This window comes from Silurus meridionalis, chromosome 21 (assembly GCF_014805685.1).
Source record: "Silurus meridionalis isolate SWU-2019-XX chromosome 21, ASM1480568v1, whole genome shotgun sequence".
NCBI lineage: Eukaryota > Metazoa > Chordata > Actinopteri > Siluriformes > Siluridae > Silurus > Silurus meridionalis.
Window position 1 is genome coordinate 17,760,744 of NC_060904.1, and position 15,503 is coordinate 17,776,246.

The 15,503-nt window shown below is 39.6% G+C and overlaps 2 protein-coding genes across 5 annotated transcripts; one reads left to right on the forward strand and one right to left on the reverse strand.

Annotated features, from left to right (window-relative positions):
* Positions 1-51: 51 nt before the first annotated feature.
* Positions 52-7,142, reverse strand: dnase2 (deoxyribonuclease II, lysosomal). Of its 2 annotated transcripts, none has more exons than XM_046834152.1 (7): positions 6,990-7,142; positions 6,615-6,716; positions 5,929-6,088; positions 4,680-4,770; positions 3,615-3,779; positions 1,522-1,746; positions 52-961 (listed from the first exon to the last, which is right to left on the reverse strand). In XM_046834152.1, the coding sequence occupies exons 2-7, from the start codon at positions 6,713-6,715 to the stop codon at positions 579-581; spliced, it is 1,125 nt and encodes a 374-aa protein (XP_046690108.1). In that variant the 5' UTR covers position 6,716; positions 6,990-7,142; the 3' UTR covers positions 52-578. The 2 variants fall into 2 exon arrangements, with proteins under 2 accessions (XP_046690108.1, XP_046690109.1); XM_046834153.1 differs by having other exon boundaries at positions 6,615-6,735; positions 6,990-7,131.
* On the forward strand, positions 7,102-15,404 carry si:dkey-33i11.1 (B-cell receptor CD22). Of its 3 annotated transcripts, none has more exons than XM_046834149.1 (12): positions 7,102-7,220; positions 8,523-8,578; positions 8,704-9,060; positions 9,671-9,928; positions 10,355-10,624; positions 11,391-11,660; positions 12,601-12,870; positions 13,268-13,349; positions 13,573-13,621; positions 13,708-13,797; positions 14,505-14,647; positions 14,793-15,404. In XM_046834149.1, the coding sequence occupies exons 1-12, from the start codon at positions 7,210-7,212 to the stop codon at positions 14,893-14,895; spliced, it is 1,959 nt and encodes a 652-aa protein (XP_046690105.1). In that variant the 5' UTR covers positions 7,102-7,209; the 3' UTR covers positions 14,896-15,404. The 3 variants fall into 3 exon arrangements, with proteins under 3 accessions (XP_046690105.1, XP_046690107.1, XP_046690106.1); XM_046834151.1 differs by having other exon boundaries at positions 14,559-14,647; XM_046834150.1 differs by lacking the exon at positions 7,102-7,220 and adding an exon at positions 8,048-8,351.
* Positions 15,405-15,503: the final 99 nt, after the last annotated feature.

The following is a 15,503-nucleotide window of genomic DNA, read 5'->3' on the forward strand; positions in this document are numbered from 1 at the left end:
GCAGCACATTTGCATGACAAGTAGTTCTTCTTTTGACACAAAGAACCAGACTGGCATCTTTAAAGTTTTTTATTTTTATTAATATTGGAAATTTACCCTCCTCAACATAATATCGATTTGAAGCAAAAAAATAAAAAAGACGTACGAAACCTTATCAAAACTTCAAGTAGAAAAAAAAGGAATATTTGAAACGCACCAGCTCCCTGAGAAATGACCGTCACAAAGCTAAAGTGTCTACACTGATCAGAAAAGTGCAAATATGATTCACATTATAACATTAAAATATGTCAAAAAATACAAATACAAAAAAGATTTGTATAAAACTCCTGGTGCCTGAAATCTATTACACATTATATTAACGACACAATATTAATACTAAAATATCTATAAAACACCTACAAAACATTTTTCTGTACAGCATTTATCATCACGCTTTTTTCCTGTAGTCGTTATAATCCAGATAACCACTTATTATTATAATTTGTAACATTATTATAAAATATCACTCGGAATGCTAGAATGATCTTTTTTTTTTTAATAAGGTGCACAAACTTTTGCACTCCACCGCATGTGGAGGGTTACATGGGGGCGCTCTCGCACTCGTCCACCTCGCCCGTGCACGAGTCGCACTGCAGCGCTGCAGCCCGGTACGCCTTCCACACCGCCACGTCCTGCTGACACACGGTCCCGCCCCCTCGCTTCTCCTCCGCCTCGTTCCTGTTAATGTCCCCTACGCACACCCAGGCCCCGCCCCTCGCCCCGCCTCCGCCCAAGCTCGCGGCCCATTTCGAGTGATCCTCCGTGGTTTTGTAGGTGACCAGGCCCCCTGGAGAAAGCAGGTGAACGTTCAGGACCTTCCAGCTGGGGGAGCAGTCAGACGGGAGGATGCCCGTGGAGCGACGCCAGAACTGAACCAGAAGGTCCGTCTGCAGCGTGGGAGCCACCCAGGAGTGGTACAGGTCTGAAACCGATCAAAACAACAATGATATCTGATTAGAATTTATAAATTTTTTATCAATTCCAAACTTGTGCTTTGGGGGAACCCTGGAACCAAACAAGGAAACGTTTCTGAAGAACTCCAGGAACCAGGGATTCCCATATTTTCCTGAAAATCAGAAGAAATTTCTAATACTTAACAGCTAGAACCAAATCAGGAACCTAAAATTTACTCAGGAACCTAAGAATCTTTTGCAGCAATACAGAACCTGTTATTGAATCCAGAAAACCTTTAAGGTATTCTAGAATCTTTAAAAACTTGGGAACCTTTATAGTTAATCTGGATCCTTTGTAAGAACCTGTAAAGTTTTTTTTTAAACACTCAAAGCTTTTTGGGAACTAGAAAAAATTCGGGAGCCCAGAAACCTATTCAGGGCAACTAGAAAGAATTTCTGAGGTTAGGAACCTTTTCAGGAACTCCAGAACTCTTTTCAGGGCGACTAGAAAGAAATCAGGACACCAGAAACAAGAACATATTTTCACAGGTAATATTTGAATAAAATATTTGATTGATTATTATCTTACCGTTGTCAAAGGTAGCTCCTTTCGCAAAGCTGATGAACTTCGTCCCCGCCAGCGAGAGCAGAGAGACGCTGCGATTAGGTGTGGAGAAGGAACCGTCTGTGGCAGTGAAGTTGTTCCATCCGTGCTGATGTTTACAGAGCTCAACCATGCTGGGAACTGAGGCGGTCAGAGACTCAGGAATCTCACAGTCATAAACGTGTGGCTGATTTATTTTCAGCTGCTCACCTGAGGAACACATCAGGGATTTTACAAAGGAACTATAAACAGAACAGCTTCCACCTCAGGAACATTTTGAAGAACAGTTTTTACAATTTCACACGGGAAATCCAGGAGCCAATTCATCAACTCATAAACGTTTTCAGGAACCAAGTAACCTTTTCAAACAGTCATCAAAGAACATATACGAGCACAAGAGGACCTTTGAGGAACCCCAGGACCTACTCAGGAACTATAGAACATTTTCACAAACTGGGAATCCTGTGAGATTTTCATTAAATTTAAAACTATAATCTAAAAATTACATATATTCATTAACACTGGACACTTTTCAGGACCTCTGGAACTTATATATATATTTAAAAAACACAGGAACCTAAACAGAGTCTGAGCCTTGTTTAGTCTAGCATCTTCAGAACCTGTTCCAGAAATATTTTAAGAACCCTGGAACCTTTTCAGCAAACTTTCAAAACTAAGATCTATTTGGTGCTTTTTTATTGTGAATCCAGAAAATCTTTTTCCTGGAACGAAATAACTCTTTCAGCAACCTAAGTTTTACAGAAACCAATGGAGAACCTTCAAAAAAAAAAAATCCAGGAATCCATTGAGAAGTCTGGCCACATTTTCAGGAACCTGGGATTCCAGTGTGTTTGAGAACTAAAGCCTAATCAAAAATAATTATCTATTGAAGTATTCAATGAACCATAGAAGAACCTTAATGGGAAGAGAGGAACCCGTAATTTTCCAAAGAAACCATAAATAACCCACAGGAGAACTGTAGAAGAACATACATTGGTGTAGCTCTTTGGTGGTTTCCTGGATATTTAAGTGTTCTCACCTAAAGGAAAGGTTCTGGAGAGAACCCAGACTGTAGAAGACTCTGGTGCTCTTTGTATTTACGTGATTTATTTGAGTATTGTGCTGAACTCTTTGTGAACGTTCTCACACATGAATCATGTCAGTTAATGCATCGTGTCTCTAAAAGCCCGAGACGTGAACGAGACGGCGATAAAACACGGCTCCGACAGAGGGATGGATTTTCTCCAAGACTGAATGTTCTGCAGCGGAAAACCGTGTTTTCTCTTTACGCTGTGACATTTGCATAATTATCAGACGCGATTAGTTCAGAACAGACGTGAGCAGAGTTCTGAGAAGGTGCAGCTCGGAGAACTTTCCATCGCAGCAGCACAATAACGTACAGCTCTGAAGTGCCATCAACATAACAGCATTCACCTGACAACAAAGTCATAACCTACAGTAAGAACGGTGCTGTCTCTATGGTTACGCTGCCAGAAAAGACAAATTATTCTCATGGTAACTATGACAACAAGACCTGATTTGCTTTTAAGGTGATCGATGGAGGTCTCGTCACACATTCAGGACCACAGTGTGGGAGAAAAAGCGATTACAATCTGAATGCGTTACATAGAAGTGTTTACACATCCACTCTCATCCAGCACACAGGTGAGTGCAAAAGTCTGCACACCCTGAGAGTGGATGAGAGTGGATGTATATATATATATACGAGAACGAGAAATATATATTTCAATTAGTCAGATAAGGAACCACCACAGAACCCGTAGACAGATGCAAAGAACCATAAATAACCTTTCTGCATAAGAACACTTAGATAGATCCAAAAACTTCTAATGAAGAACCACTGGGTATTTTTCTTGGAAAAAAACAATTTTCCAAAGCTCTTGGCACCACATACACTCTTTTTAGAACAGGTTCCTCAATGGTTCTTTAGCAGTTTGTTGATAAATAAGCGTTCTTGGTCTTCTAAAACCGTTATCATGACAAGGTTCTAGGTCAAGAACCTTTAGGAGTGCACATCATTACATTAAGATCTTTTTTTAACATGTGATTTTTGTTACCGATGGTGTTGAAACGCTCCAGAGGATAAGTGACGCAGATGAAGTTCTGCCCGTTGTTGATGCCAGAAGAGGGGTAGGAGAACTTGCCCACTGTTTTGGGAGGTGGGAAATGAGGAGTGCTGTGGACCAACCAGAACCCCTGTCTGCTGTTGAACAGAACCACACCTGGTAAAGTGAGAGACACAGGAGATCTTCAGAACTAGTGGATCTCAGAACCCTTCATCATTCAACCAACCACACAGAAACCTTCGAGGAAATTCTTTTTTAAAAGCTGTGAACCCAGAATTACTCAGGACACATTTACAGCATCATTTTAGAAACACTGAAGAACCTGTGGTTTTGAGGGTTCTTGGTTTTAGAGGTCAACCAATAGTGGATTTTATTGATACTGTATCTCGGTTGGAAGGTACTTGGCGATAACCGATTAATTACCTGATTGTTTTTATCCAGTATTCATTTTAAAAACTAAAACTGCATGTAAAATATTTCTGGACTTTTTCACAAACATAAAAACAGCACTGAATCATGAAAACGTGCTAAATGAAATAAATCTGAATATATTATTTAGTTTAATAAATATTAAAGAAAATAAAAAACATGCATCCTAATTAAAACACCATTCCAAATAAATAAAAACAGAAACATCTTAAAAAAAAAAAAAAAAAAGACATTAAATAAACACCATGGCCACTAGAGGCCGCTCTCATACTGTATAATGCAACCCGGAAAAACTATCGCTATGGATTTTTGCCTATAGCCAGCATATAGTTAGAGCAATGAACTGATAGAGTCGACCTCTACTTAGCTTAAAAACTTTCTTGAATAATTATGGGGTCCAAAAAGGGTTCTTCATAAATTCATACATTTTCGAGAAAGTGTTCAGTAATACGTAATTATCTTAGAGCTGTTACTATGGAAACAAAGGGAACCAGTGACGTACAGCTGCAGGACTGTCAGATCTGCTGTCCTAGAAACTGAAACATCAATTTCTGACCAATCAGAATGAGAAAAGCAATGAAAAGGTGTAAAAGAGAGAAAAAAAAATCGTTCTTTAATCTCATTTACCTTTGGTGTGTCCTCCACTCCTGTTCGCCCCGTTCACACCTCGCTGCTCCGGGGGCTGATCGTTGTACAAGATGTAGCCCAGTTCACCCTCCTGTAACACACACACACACACACACACACACACACACACACACCAGATACATCACTACATGTACAGGAGAGTAAATCAGCACAAACAGAAATGTATTTTGTCTTCAAATTATAAAATAAGAAGTTAGAAATTAAATGTGGGCATGTCCTACACTAGAGGTCGACCTATTTTACCGATAATGATATCTAGGTTGGATCATACTTGCCGATAAACGATTAATCAACTGATTTATAAAATAAGTACTGGATAAAAAACAAACATAACTTCAAAATTATAAAAAAAAAAAAACAGTACTGAATCCTAAAAATGTTATAAATAAAATAAATATGAATATATTAATTATATTCATAAAAATAATTATCATTAATAAATTATAAATAAATAATGTAACGCTCTCCATGCATCGTGCAGTTTTGCGTGTAAAAAAACCCCAGCAAAAACGCAGGTGGTGTCAGTGATTCACCTCTAGAGGCCGCTCTCGTAAAGACAGAGGACTTTCTCAGCCACTCCAGTCGCAACCCGGAAAAACTATCGGTATGGATTTTTGCTGATAAACAGGCAAAAAAAATGAATCGGTTGACCTCTAAATCCTACACCAAGACAACGGTCCTGAGAGAGAAATAAGCAGCAAGAAACCAAAAAAATCTAACTAAAATTGGAATTAAAAGATGTGAAAACATTATACATTATGAATTAAACTATTTAAAAGTACAATATAAAATATTGCATGTGTAAAATTAAACGATCTATAAATATAGAAATTCTGTTTTAAAGCAGCTCATCTGATGCACTAAATCTTAAATTAAATAAATTAGAGTTTATTTGCATTATTGGTTTAAATAATATATTTTTTAGATATTAAATAAAAGCATCATCACATGAATTTCTTTTATATTATTTATAGTAAACCTAAACATCACGGTGTGGATCATAGGATCATTTCTCTGTTTAGTGATCTGAAATCACATGACCCTCGAGGTCAGACTGCAGTAACGGGTAACTAGACGCACAAGTCGGCATAAACACAGCTGCAAACCTAAGAATGCCGACTGGGCGGAAAACGCAAAATCAGCCTCCTTTAAAAAAAATTAAGGAAGTGAAGCTCAAACACCAGCGTGTTTTAGAAAAAGGTCAGCTTTCACATGCAATCGATCATACCTCGTACATCGGCCCGAGGCTCCGCCCCAAAGCCCCTGTACTGTCTCCAATCAGACCTCCACCCTCCATCCATGCCTTACTGTGCTCCTGAAGCAGCAGGTACTTCAGACCTTCCTCCGGCGGCTGCTCATGAGGATGCGGCAGTTTGTAAATGTAGAACCTGAAGAAAAAAAAAATCTTATTCACAGGAAGTATTAGAGCCATTTATCATCCCGCAAATCACAAATCCCTGTTCTTTGAAAGGTTCTTAGGGTTGGTTGAACTTGTTTCTTCAATTCCTGCATATAAACAGATTTGTTTTGGTAAATGTACTCGTTTAACATTAATGGAAGAAGTCTTTAGTGTCGAAGGACACAACATTAACCACAACCTAGAAATACAACAACGTTTCGAGATACATTAAAACTTACATCAATGCAGGAGTGTAAGAGCAATAAAGAACTTTAACTGCTCCAGATCAACTTCAAGGTGGTAACAGTAACTACACTTCATCACAGCATGTACATCTTTTATATAATATCTATATATTACATATCTTTTCTCAATTTGTCTACTTTCCTTCACATTACTGTGAGATAAAATGTGCCCTGGTACAGATTGCGAAGGAAAAAAAAAAAAAGCTTGCGGTGATATCGGTAATATCACAATAATATCGAAGTGAACGGTATATCGATAACGGAACCAACCAATCAACTGCGTTTCCCTGGTCGTCAACGCAGGACAGAGTTGTGTTGGTTGTGGCGCTCTCTGCTGGCCGCAGGAAGAATAGCAGCAAAAACACGAACATGCTGCAAAAGAAAATGAAAGCTGTTAGAAAAAGAGAAAGAAAATTAATTCGATTTTATATCAGTGAATAAAAATGCTTTCTTATAAATAAAAACAAGGGAATATTCCTGACTTCTTGATCACAAATCGCCGCGCGTTTAATCACATTTTTCTACATTACAGTACATCTCTTCTTATTTAGAGACTCCATATAAAAGGCGAGTTGATTCATTATTTTGGTTTATATCAAACAAAGTGTCATATTTATCCCAAAAAAGATGTTTCTGCAAACTTACCTTACTGAGAGAAGACTGACAATTAGCAGCTTCCCATACAACCGTGGAAAAACTTCAGCAGGTCCTTCTGATTCGAAACTCGCCGGAAAACCTTCACATCCTTATTTTCTATCCAGGTACTGAGCAATCACGAGGTTCTGCACATGTCCGGACACAAGGCAGCACCAGAGGTCTCATTGGTCGCCTTCACGAGCTTCTTCTATGCGGCAAGACGGCCGCCATGTTGGAAAGGTCAGATTTCTGATTTACAGCATGTAGACGCGATTTCACGCTAATTATAAAGTGATTATAACTCGTTTTTATTGAGTGGATTATTATGTTTTTTTGTTTTTTACTAAAATATTTTTATCCCTCAGGATTTTGTATATAATTAACATTGATTGAGTCTAATCACTGAAACTAAGCAATTTTTTATCAACAATTAAAAGAAACGAAAATCACAGTACGTGAACGATTTTTTTTAATTCATTGTCTAATAATGTGAATTCGTCAGAAAATACAAGGACAAATTTGTTATCATGTAATTCCTTGATTGAGGATTGCTTTATTTTAAAAAAGTGTTACACCATTCACACTGTAGCGTTACCACGTTAACCTCTCCAACATGGCGGCTCCGGAGACGCGTCAGGATCCGGTTATCTCTGGTGTTAATGTGGTTGTAGCGCTGTTTATCATCAGCATCATTATCGCCACCTGCTGTTCAGGGGACGGTATTACATGGCGCACTTGTATAATAAACCAAGAGAACACTTTTAATTGTGTTTAGACACAAGACAATATATATATTAATAAACTAGAAACGAAATAAATTTTATTTAGATTCCCATTTCCTGAATGATTTATTCCAACCAATTCTTTCTTTGATTTATTGCTTTGTCATTAATTGTCACATCATTATGCAGATTTTTATGTTGAATCAAAAATTTGTTAACACATACAAAAGAAATAATTGAAAAAGAAAATCAACACATCATGATAAAACAAGCATGGAAGAAAATCCTACAAAAATGTGCGGATCGTATAGGAGTCTACATTTCCTTTTAATCATCAACATGTTCACGTGACATTCCTGTGAGGTTTATACACACACATCAGTACAGTATTGATCAGTACAGGTGAAAAGGTTTGGTACTGCTGCCCACTGCACACGAGGGAGGATCACGTTTCACTGAAGACATGATGAGAGAGAGAGAGAGAGAGAGAGAGAGAAGACTGACAGACGGAGGGAGAGATGGAGAGATGGCCAGCCTTCTGTCAACTTTCCCTTACTCACACTTCCTTACTTAGAGTCTCTTCTACATTTATAACATTCATTACGGTCTTCTATCTGGTCTTCGCCTCCTGATGGCCCTACGAGGAAGAGTGAGTGTGTGTGTGTGTGTGTGTGTGTGTGTGTGTGTGTGTGTGTGTGTGCGCATGTGTATGTTGGATTAGTTAAGCATTGATTTAGGTAGCATTCCTGAGATAAAATGTCTTAACGGATATTCTGGTGACCTTCTTCTTCTTCTTCTTCTTCTTCTTCTTCTTCTTCAGCTCTGAGATGTGGACGTTGGTGACAGTGTTGATCATCATCTCCGTCGCTCTGCCAGGTGATTCTAACGTAATCCTACCTACAGAAAGTGTAACGTTACCCAGGTGTCCTTGCAGGTGCAGGGTATTTTTATAGTATCCACGTTCGCCAGATGTGAAACGCACTCCTTCGTTCCATTTTCAGGATCATGGTGCAGCAGATGGGCCGTGAGCTTCTCCAGGACGGATATCTGCACCTGGGTAGGAACCACCATCATCCTGCCGTGCCGGTACGACTATCCACTGCCCTACAGTGCCACACGGGTCATGTGGTTCCACATCACAGCCGATGGAAAACGGGATTTCGCCTACCACACGGACCCTGAGCTGGTCAGCGTGTCCTACAGGGACCGGGTCAAGTACGTGGGCGGATACAAGAGGTGCAGTCTGCAGATAAGTGGCATTAAGCTGAGCGACGGAGGTCAGTATCACTTCAGGTTCGAGACGGACGAACAGCAGGGGAGATGGACATCACCGGACTCCATCAATCTTTCAGTTACAGGTACTTTTCACAAAGGAGTAAGTTTTTAACACCACAGCGCAGTAAAACGCAGGATTCTGATTGGTCAGAAGATGCTGATTTGGTTCAGTTTTCTTCAGTGTCAGTGCTGTTTAACACTCAGAGGTAAAGCTGATCATATTTCACCTGATGATGTTCCACAAATGTCATTATAAATGGAAAAATGGTCCGATAAGTCGTTAGTATGTAATTAACAAAACACACCATCATTGTACATCATCATGTTTATGAGCTCCTCATGTTACTGAGAAACCACAAAAATGATTCCTGAACAGGTCAGACTTCAGATGTGGTATTTATGAATATTAATATGAATGCTGCAATAATATGAGAGCTACTGTTATCGAAAATAAATCAACACCTACTGACCAATCAGAATCCAGCATTCAACACCACAGCATTTACATGTAGAGTGTTTGGCAGACGCTGAGCAGCTCTGGGGTTAAGGGCTTTGCTCAGGGTTGGATTGGAGTGGCTGGGATTTGAACTCACAACCTTCAGATCTGAATGCCTTAACCACTCAGGTACCACCACCCAGGCTCTGTGATAGAAGTGCATTCAGATTTTATCTGAAGTGCTTTTTTTCTCACAGAGCTCCAGGTTCAGGCTCATCCTGCACGGGTCTCCAACATGTTTGCGTCAGGCGAGACGGTGTTTCTGACCTGCGTGGCTCGCGGCTGTGCGGCTGCAGGAAAGACGCTCGCCCTCTACAGGAACGGAGTGAACCTGGGCTACTCGGATAAAGTTTCTCCCATCTATAATTTCGACATTCAGCACGCAGGGACTTACTACTGCAGACCGGTTCCTCCGCAGAACGTCCAGTCCTCCAGCATCAGCCTGGCTGTGGGATGTGAGTGCTATCTATCTATCTATCTATCTATCTATCTATCTATCTATCTATCTATCTATCTATCTATCTATCTATCTATCTATATATCTATCATCTATCATCTATCCATCTTTTTACTTAGATATTTTCTGTTATTACTATTTACGCCTTTAATAATTCGAATAGAAAAATCTACAGAAAAATGATCCTTTTCTGGCCCTAAAATAAGCTCCACCCCTCACTGAAGCGACTTGGAATCCCCTTTTCCCCCTTTTTTTCACTCTAAAGGCATGAAGCATGAAGCCTGTGCAGATTTTACAGTAATAAACAGGGCGCATTCATTCCAGATGTAATTCACTTTGCAGCCAGAAGGGGGCAGTGTAAAGAAGTTATTAACCGCTGCTTTACTGTTCCCGAGCCCAAACGTTTTCGTTTCTGCTCTTTCAGATGCTCCACTTCACACCACTGTTCTGTTAAGTAAGTACGGTTCCCTGACTGAAGGCGACTCAGTTACTCTGACGTGCAGCAGTGAAGGAGCTCCGGCAGTGGAGAGCTTCACCTGGTTTCGAGAGGGAGAGAGCGGAAGCGTTCCTGATAGCTTCAAGCCCGAGCTCAAGCTCTGGAGTCTGGACTACAGAGACAATGGGGAGTACTTCTGTGTGGCCCGCAACTCCATCGGAACCGACCGCTCCAGACCCGTTCTGGTCAACGTTACCTGTAAGAACATATGGGAACACTTCAGGGTTTCTGCAAGATCTTTTAGGATGAGGTCTAGTCTTAGCATTGTACTGAGGACCCTGTGAGATCTAAAAGATTAACTAAACAAAGAACCCCAGAGTGGTTGGCAGAATTTATTTTTTCAAAGCTTGAAGTCTTTGGTTCCTTAAGGGTTCTTTAAATAGTACAGGGCTGTAGAACCGTAAAGACGTTCTACTTGAAGCAATTTCAGAATGGGAAACTCTGTTACAGAGCTTCTTTTACAAATAAAATCCCTGAAACCCATTATTCAAAAGGAGTTCCATTATTTGGTTCTTTTACCCCACTCCGAGCACTATGGATCTAGAAGGACAAACAGAAAAACCATTTAGGTTTCTAGAACAATATATTTAGTCTTCGTCTGTAGATTAAATAGCGTTACTGTTAACTTGCGCTTTCTGCGGTTCTTCCTCAATGCTTTTAAAAAAAATCCACATCTCAGACGTCTGAACTTTAAAACGTCTTTGCGAGCTGTTTTTCTGTCTCTGATTCTTCTGATCATCAGTGTCTCACACACAGAAAGGCAACATTAGGTCACTGGGTCTTGTGTAATATTTGTATTTCTGGCAGAACATCATGTCACACTGGAATAGCTCTCTGAATTAAGACCACAAGGTTAAGGTTCAGATGTAGATGAACTTCATCCAGGAAACATGACCTTAGTGACTGACTTCCTGAAACCATGTGTCATGTACTCATGTGCTGCTTCACCTTCGTACGATCTCAGATTCTCCCAAGAACACGAAGGTCCTGATCAGCACCAAAGGTGACATCGTGGAGGGCAACGCCGTCAACCTGACATGCATCAGCAATGCAAACCCACCGGTGAGGAGATACGCCTGGTACAAGGTCATCGGTGGTCAACCCTGGGCCAGAGGTTCCTCCCAGAAGCTAACCTTCGCCAGCGTGCACTCACACAATGCCGGGCAGTATTATTGTGCCGTGTGGAACGCTTTGGGAATGGGAGTGTCTGAACCCGTCACTCTCTCTGTGCTCTGTAAGTGTTCACTTGGTCAAGTTCTAAAGTGCACCAAATAAGTAGTTTACATTTTTTTTTTTTTATGTGTGGAGCCATCTGCTGGCCGTTAGCTGAACAGCAGCGACATATTGTATATATTAATTACAGATGGTACCCGAGTTACCGTGGATCATCGACAATAGTGATACAACAAAATAAAAATATTTTAAGTATCGCTCGGCAGGCAAACAAAGCAGCATATGCTCCGCCCTCCATTTACGAACCGGCTCTCGTCCATGCACCCACTGCAACATATAAACATATAAACTATATATATATATATATATATATATATATACAGTACAGACCAAAAGTTTGGACACACCTTCTCATTCAAAGAGTTTTCTTTATTTTCATGACTATGAAAATTGTAGATTCACACTGAAGGCATTAAAACTATGAATTAACACATGTGGAATTATATATGGAATTATATACATAACAAAAAAGTGTGAAACAACTGAAAAATGTCATATTCTAGGTTGGGTTCAGGTCCGGTGACTGTGGAGGCCAGGTCATCTGGTGCAGAACCCCATCACTCTCCTTCTTGGTCGATAGCCCTTGATGCCTTCAGTGTGACTCTACAATTTTCATAGTCATGAAAATAAAGAAAACTCTTTGAATGAGAAGGTGTGTCCAAACTTTTGGTCTGTACTGTATGAAAAAGAAAAATACCTTTAATAGTGAATAATAATTGTGAGACATATTCTATACCGTAGCTGTGACCTGATGTAGTAGGAAAGTCATGCTCATCTGATCTGAATCAGGTTTCTGAGTGGAATAAAGATCAGCGCACTGCTACCTTTATTTGTCCTTGAAGAAAAAAAAAATCAATTCATCAATTTCTGGCTGCATCCAACCCTCACACTTCTGTCTCGTCCTTTTCTCCGTCGTGTCTTTTGATTCTTCTACGTTCCAGATGCCCCTCAGAACACTTCGGTTTTGGCTCATCCGTCCAGCGTGATCGAGGCAGGAGGCTCCTTGACCCTGACCTGCAGCAGCCAGGGGAACCCGGCTGTAGAGAACTACACCTGGCACCGGATCAATGCCGCTGACTCCTGGGAAACGCGATCGGGTCAAACCTACACCATCGCTGAAGTCAGCACAGGAGCCAGCGGTCAGTACTACTGCGAAGCTCGCAACCGCATCGGCGTTCACAGCTCTCCGCTCCTCACCGTCAGGGTGCGAGGTCCGTACCCTTCACATCACTGTTCTGGGTCTTAAAGATTTTTTTATTGCTGAATGTCTAAGATTAGATTATCTTCAACCCCAAGCATTTCCATGAACCCTTCAGCCTTATGCAGTCTACAGTAGGTGAAAGGAGTCATGTGACTGCTTTTCTCTTCTCTTTCGACAGTCAGATGTGCGTGAGGTCATGAATGTTCTCTTAAAACAGAACCCATAGGTTCTCACTTCACTCATGTGCCTCAAGATCTTATTCTCTTTCAGTTCCAGTGAAATGTTGCACACGAATGAATAAAAGTGCAAATGATACTGAAGGTTGTTTCAGTGAAATTTTCTGCCTCACTGTTTTAAATCCTGCAATTAATCATGAACAGATATTTGGGTTTGGGTTTGATTGACAGGTCGTCTGAAGGTCATCGCCCTGGCTTCTGCTGTCTGTGTTTCTGTGGCTCTCATCACCCTGACTGTCGCCGTCATGATCAGGTCACGATCACATGTTTTCATTTTATATTTAAATTTAATTAACCTATACACTAATTTTCTTTTTGTGAATGTAGATTTTTTTATGCTTTACGCAGGTTATTTATATTTTCTTTATTTTCTGCTTAGTTAAATATCATTATGATTTTTTATTTATTTTGTCGTCATTGAGAATTTTTAGTTATTATGATGATTATTATGCTAATAGGTGATATTTATTCTGCAGTAAGAATATGCACAGAGTGGACAGTGAACCGCTGGAAATAGACAAACAGGTGCATTTTTTATTTTATAATTCAACTAATTAAATGATCTTTCATTTCCCGTTTTTTAACGATTATGTATGGTGTGTTTTATTTAGCTCGGATCTCCCATGGAAGTGGACACATTTTTTTACGAATGCCCTCAACCAGCGTTTGAGCCCCGGAGCTCAAAGATGGCCGACATTCCAGTGAGTTAGCTGCTGATTGCTGTTGTGGTTGACAGACAGCTCACTTTTGTTTATATTTCTGGAGGTACGTTTAAAGAAAAGCACCAACAGCAATAAATGTTGGTCCGGACATTCGAGAAGCATCTGTCATACAACACTGGGACATAATGCAAAAACGCTCCGAATTTCTCATCCATAAAAATGCATTATTTCATATACTATAACATAATAGTGATGAAAGTATATCAGCTAGAATAATATCTGTCTTCCTACTAGCAAATGGAAATTCCCAGAACAAAATAATAAAATATTGATTTCTTTGTAGTGCAATAATTGGCTTTATTTTTGAATGGAAATTTATTTTAATCCGAAAAAAAGCCTCATCTGTGATAAACTGGCTGTAAATTAAACCCTATACATGACGAATTGGGTATCTTTTTGTTTCTGCTTTAAGCACGTAGGTAATACATAAGCCTATTGTTTATAAGGCTTCATAAGTCATTCATATAAACTCACATATAAATGACCACATCAGCTGACATAAGAAGTAATTTTATCTTTTGCATTCATAACTAAAAGTTGGAATTAACACTAATAAGCGTTTATGTAGGTTAATGTCAGCTGTTATGGAGTTATGTACTGTAGCTGCTATGTAGCCTCTACGAACATGGGCAAAAACCCTATGTTAAAGGGTCTAAGCTCAAAGAGAGATGTGCTGTCTGTGGTAGGAGGAACCAGAAGACATTCATGACAACATTCATCCTTCCATTGTGCCTCTTAAGGAAGCTGTGGAGAAAACCGAGAAAGATCAGAAAGATGGAGACGAAGGGAAAGTCAAACGTGTCACTGTACATTACTCGAGTACACAAAGGTTAGACTTTTACTATAAGCACTAATGCAGGTAATGAAATAAGATAAAATAAATCATTTGGGTGACCACAAATTATATATATTTATAACAAAATATTTATTATTTATGTTATTTCATTTATATATATATATTTTTACTTTTTCAGCCGGGGCCAAGTGCAAGTCACCAACGTTCCACAAGATGGCGGTGTGACGGAGTCAAAAGACAGACACAGTGTTGTTTATTCTGTCTTCGCTAAACAGCCATGAAACTAAATAATACCACAAATCCAGTCATCTTGACTTCCCTCATCCACAAAATTACCAAAGATAATTCACTAAAACATAAATAAATCCAGTTAGAAATTGACTGTGCATTGTAACTAGTTCAGATTTTGCACACTGAGCTTAGCTATGCTACATGTGTTCAGTTTAGGAAAAGTCTTAAACGTTCTGAATGTCACCGGTCAATAAAATGAGGTCACTACATCTGTTTACTGCCAAAACCTTTAACTTCAAAGCTGTAAATCTAATCCAATCTAATCTCTGGTCTAGATTCTGATTCTACATCAATGCCTGAGCCAATGCTGCAGTATCACGAGATCATAAATCTCACCTAAATGTGTTCTGAATTCACTAAAATCCAAATATCATTGTGAAAATGGTGTGAAACCATTTTACATTGTTCAGTGATGTGATTAGCATCTGTATGAAGCTCCATGCGTTTAAGTGTAAATGATTTGACTTTCCTACTTTCAATAAAATGTTGCTGTCTTGAACTTCAAGTCAAGTCAAGTTTATTTCTATTGCGCTTTTCACAACAGACATTGTCTCAAAGCAGCTTTACAGAAATCAACAGTTAAGGTGAATGATATGGT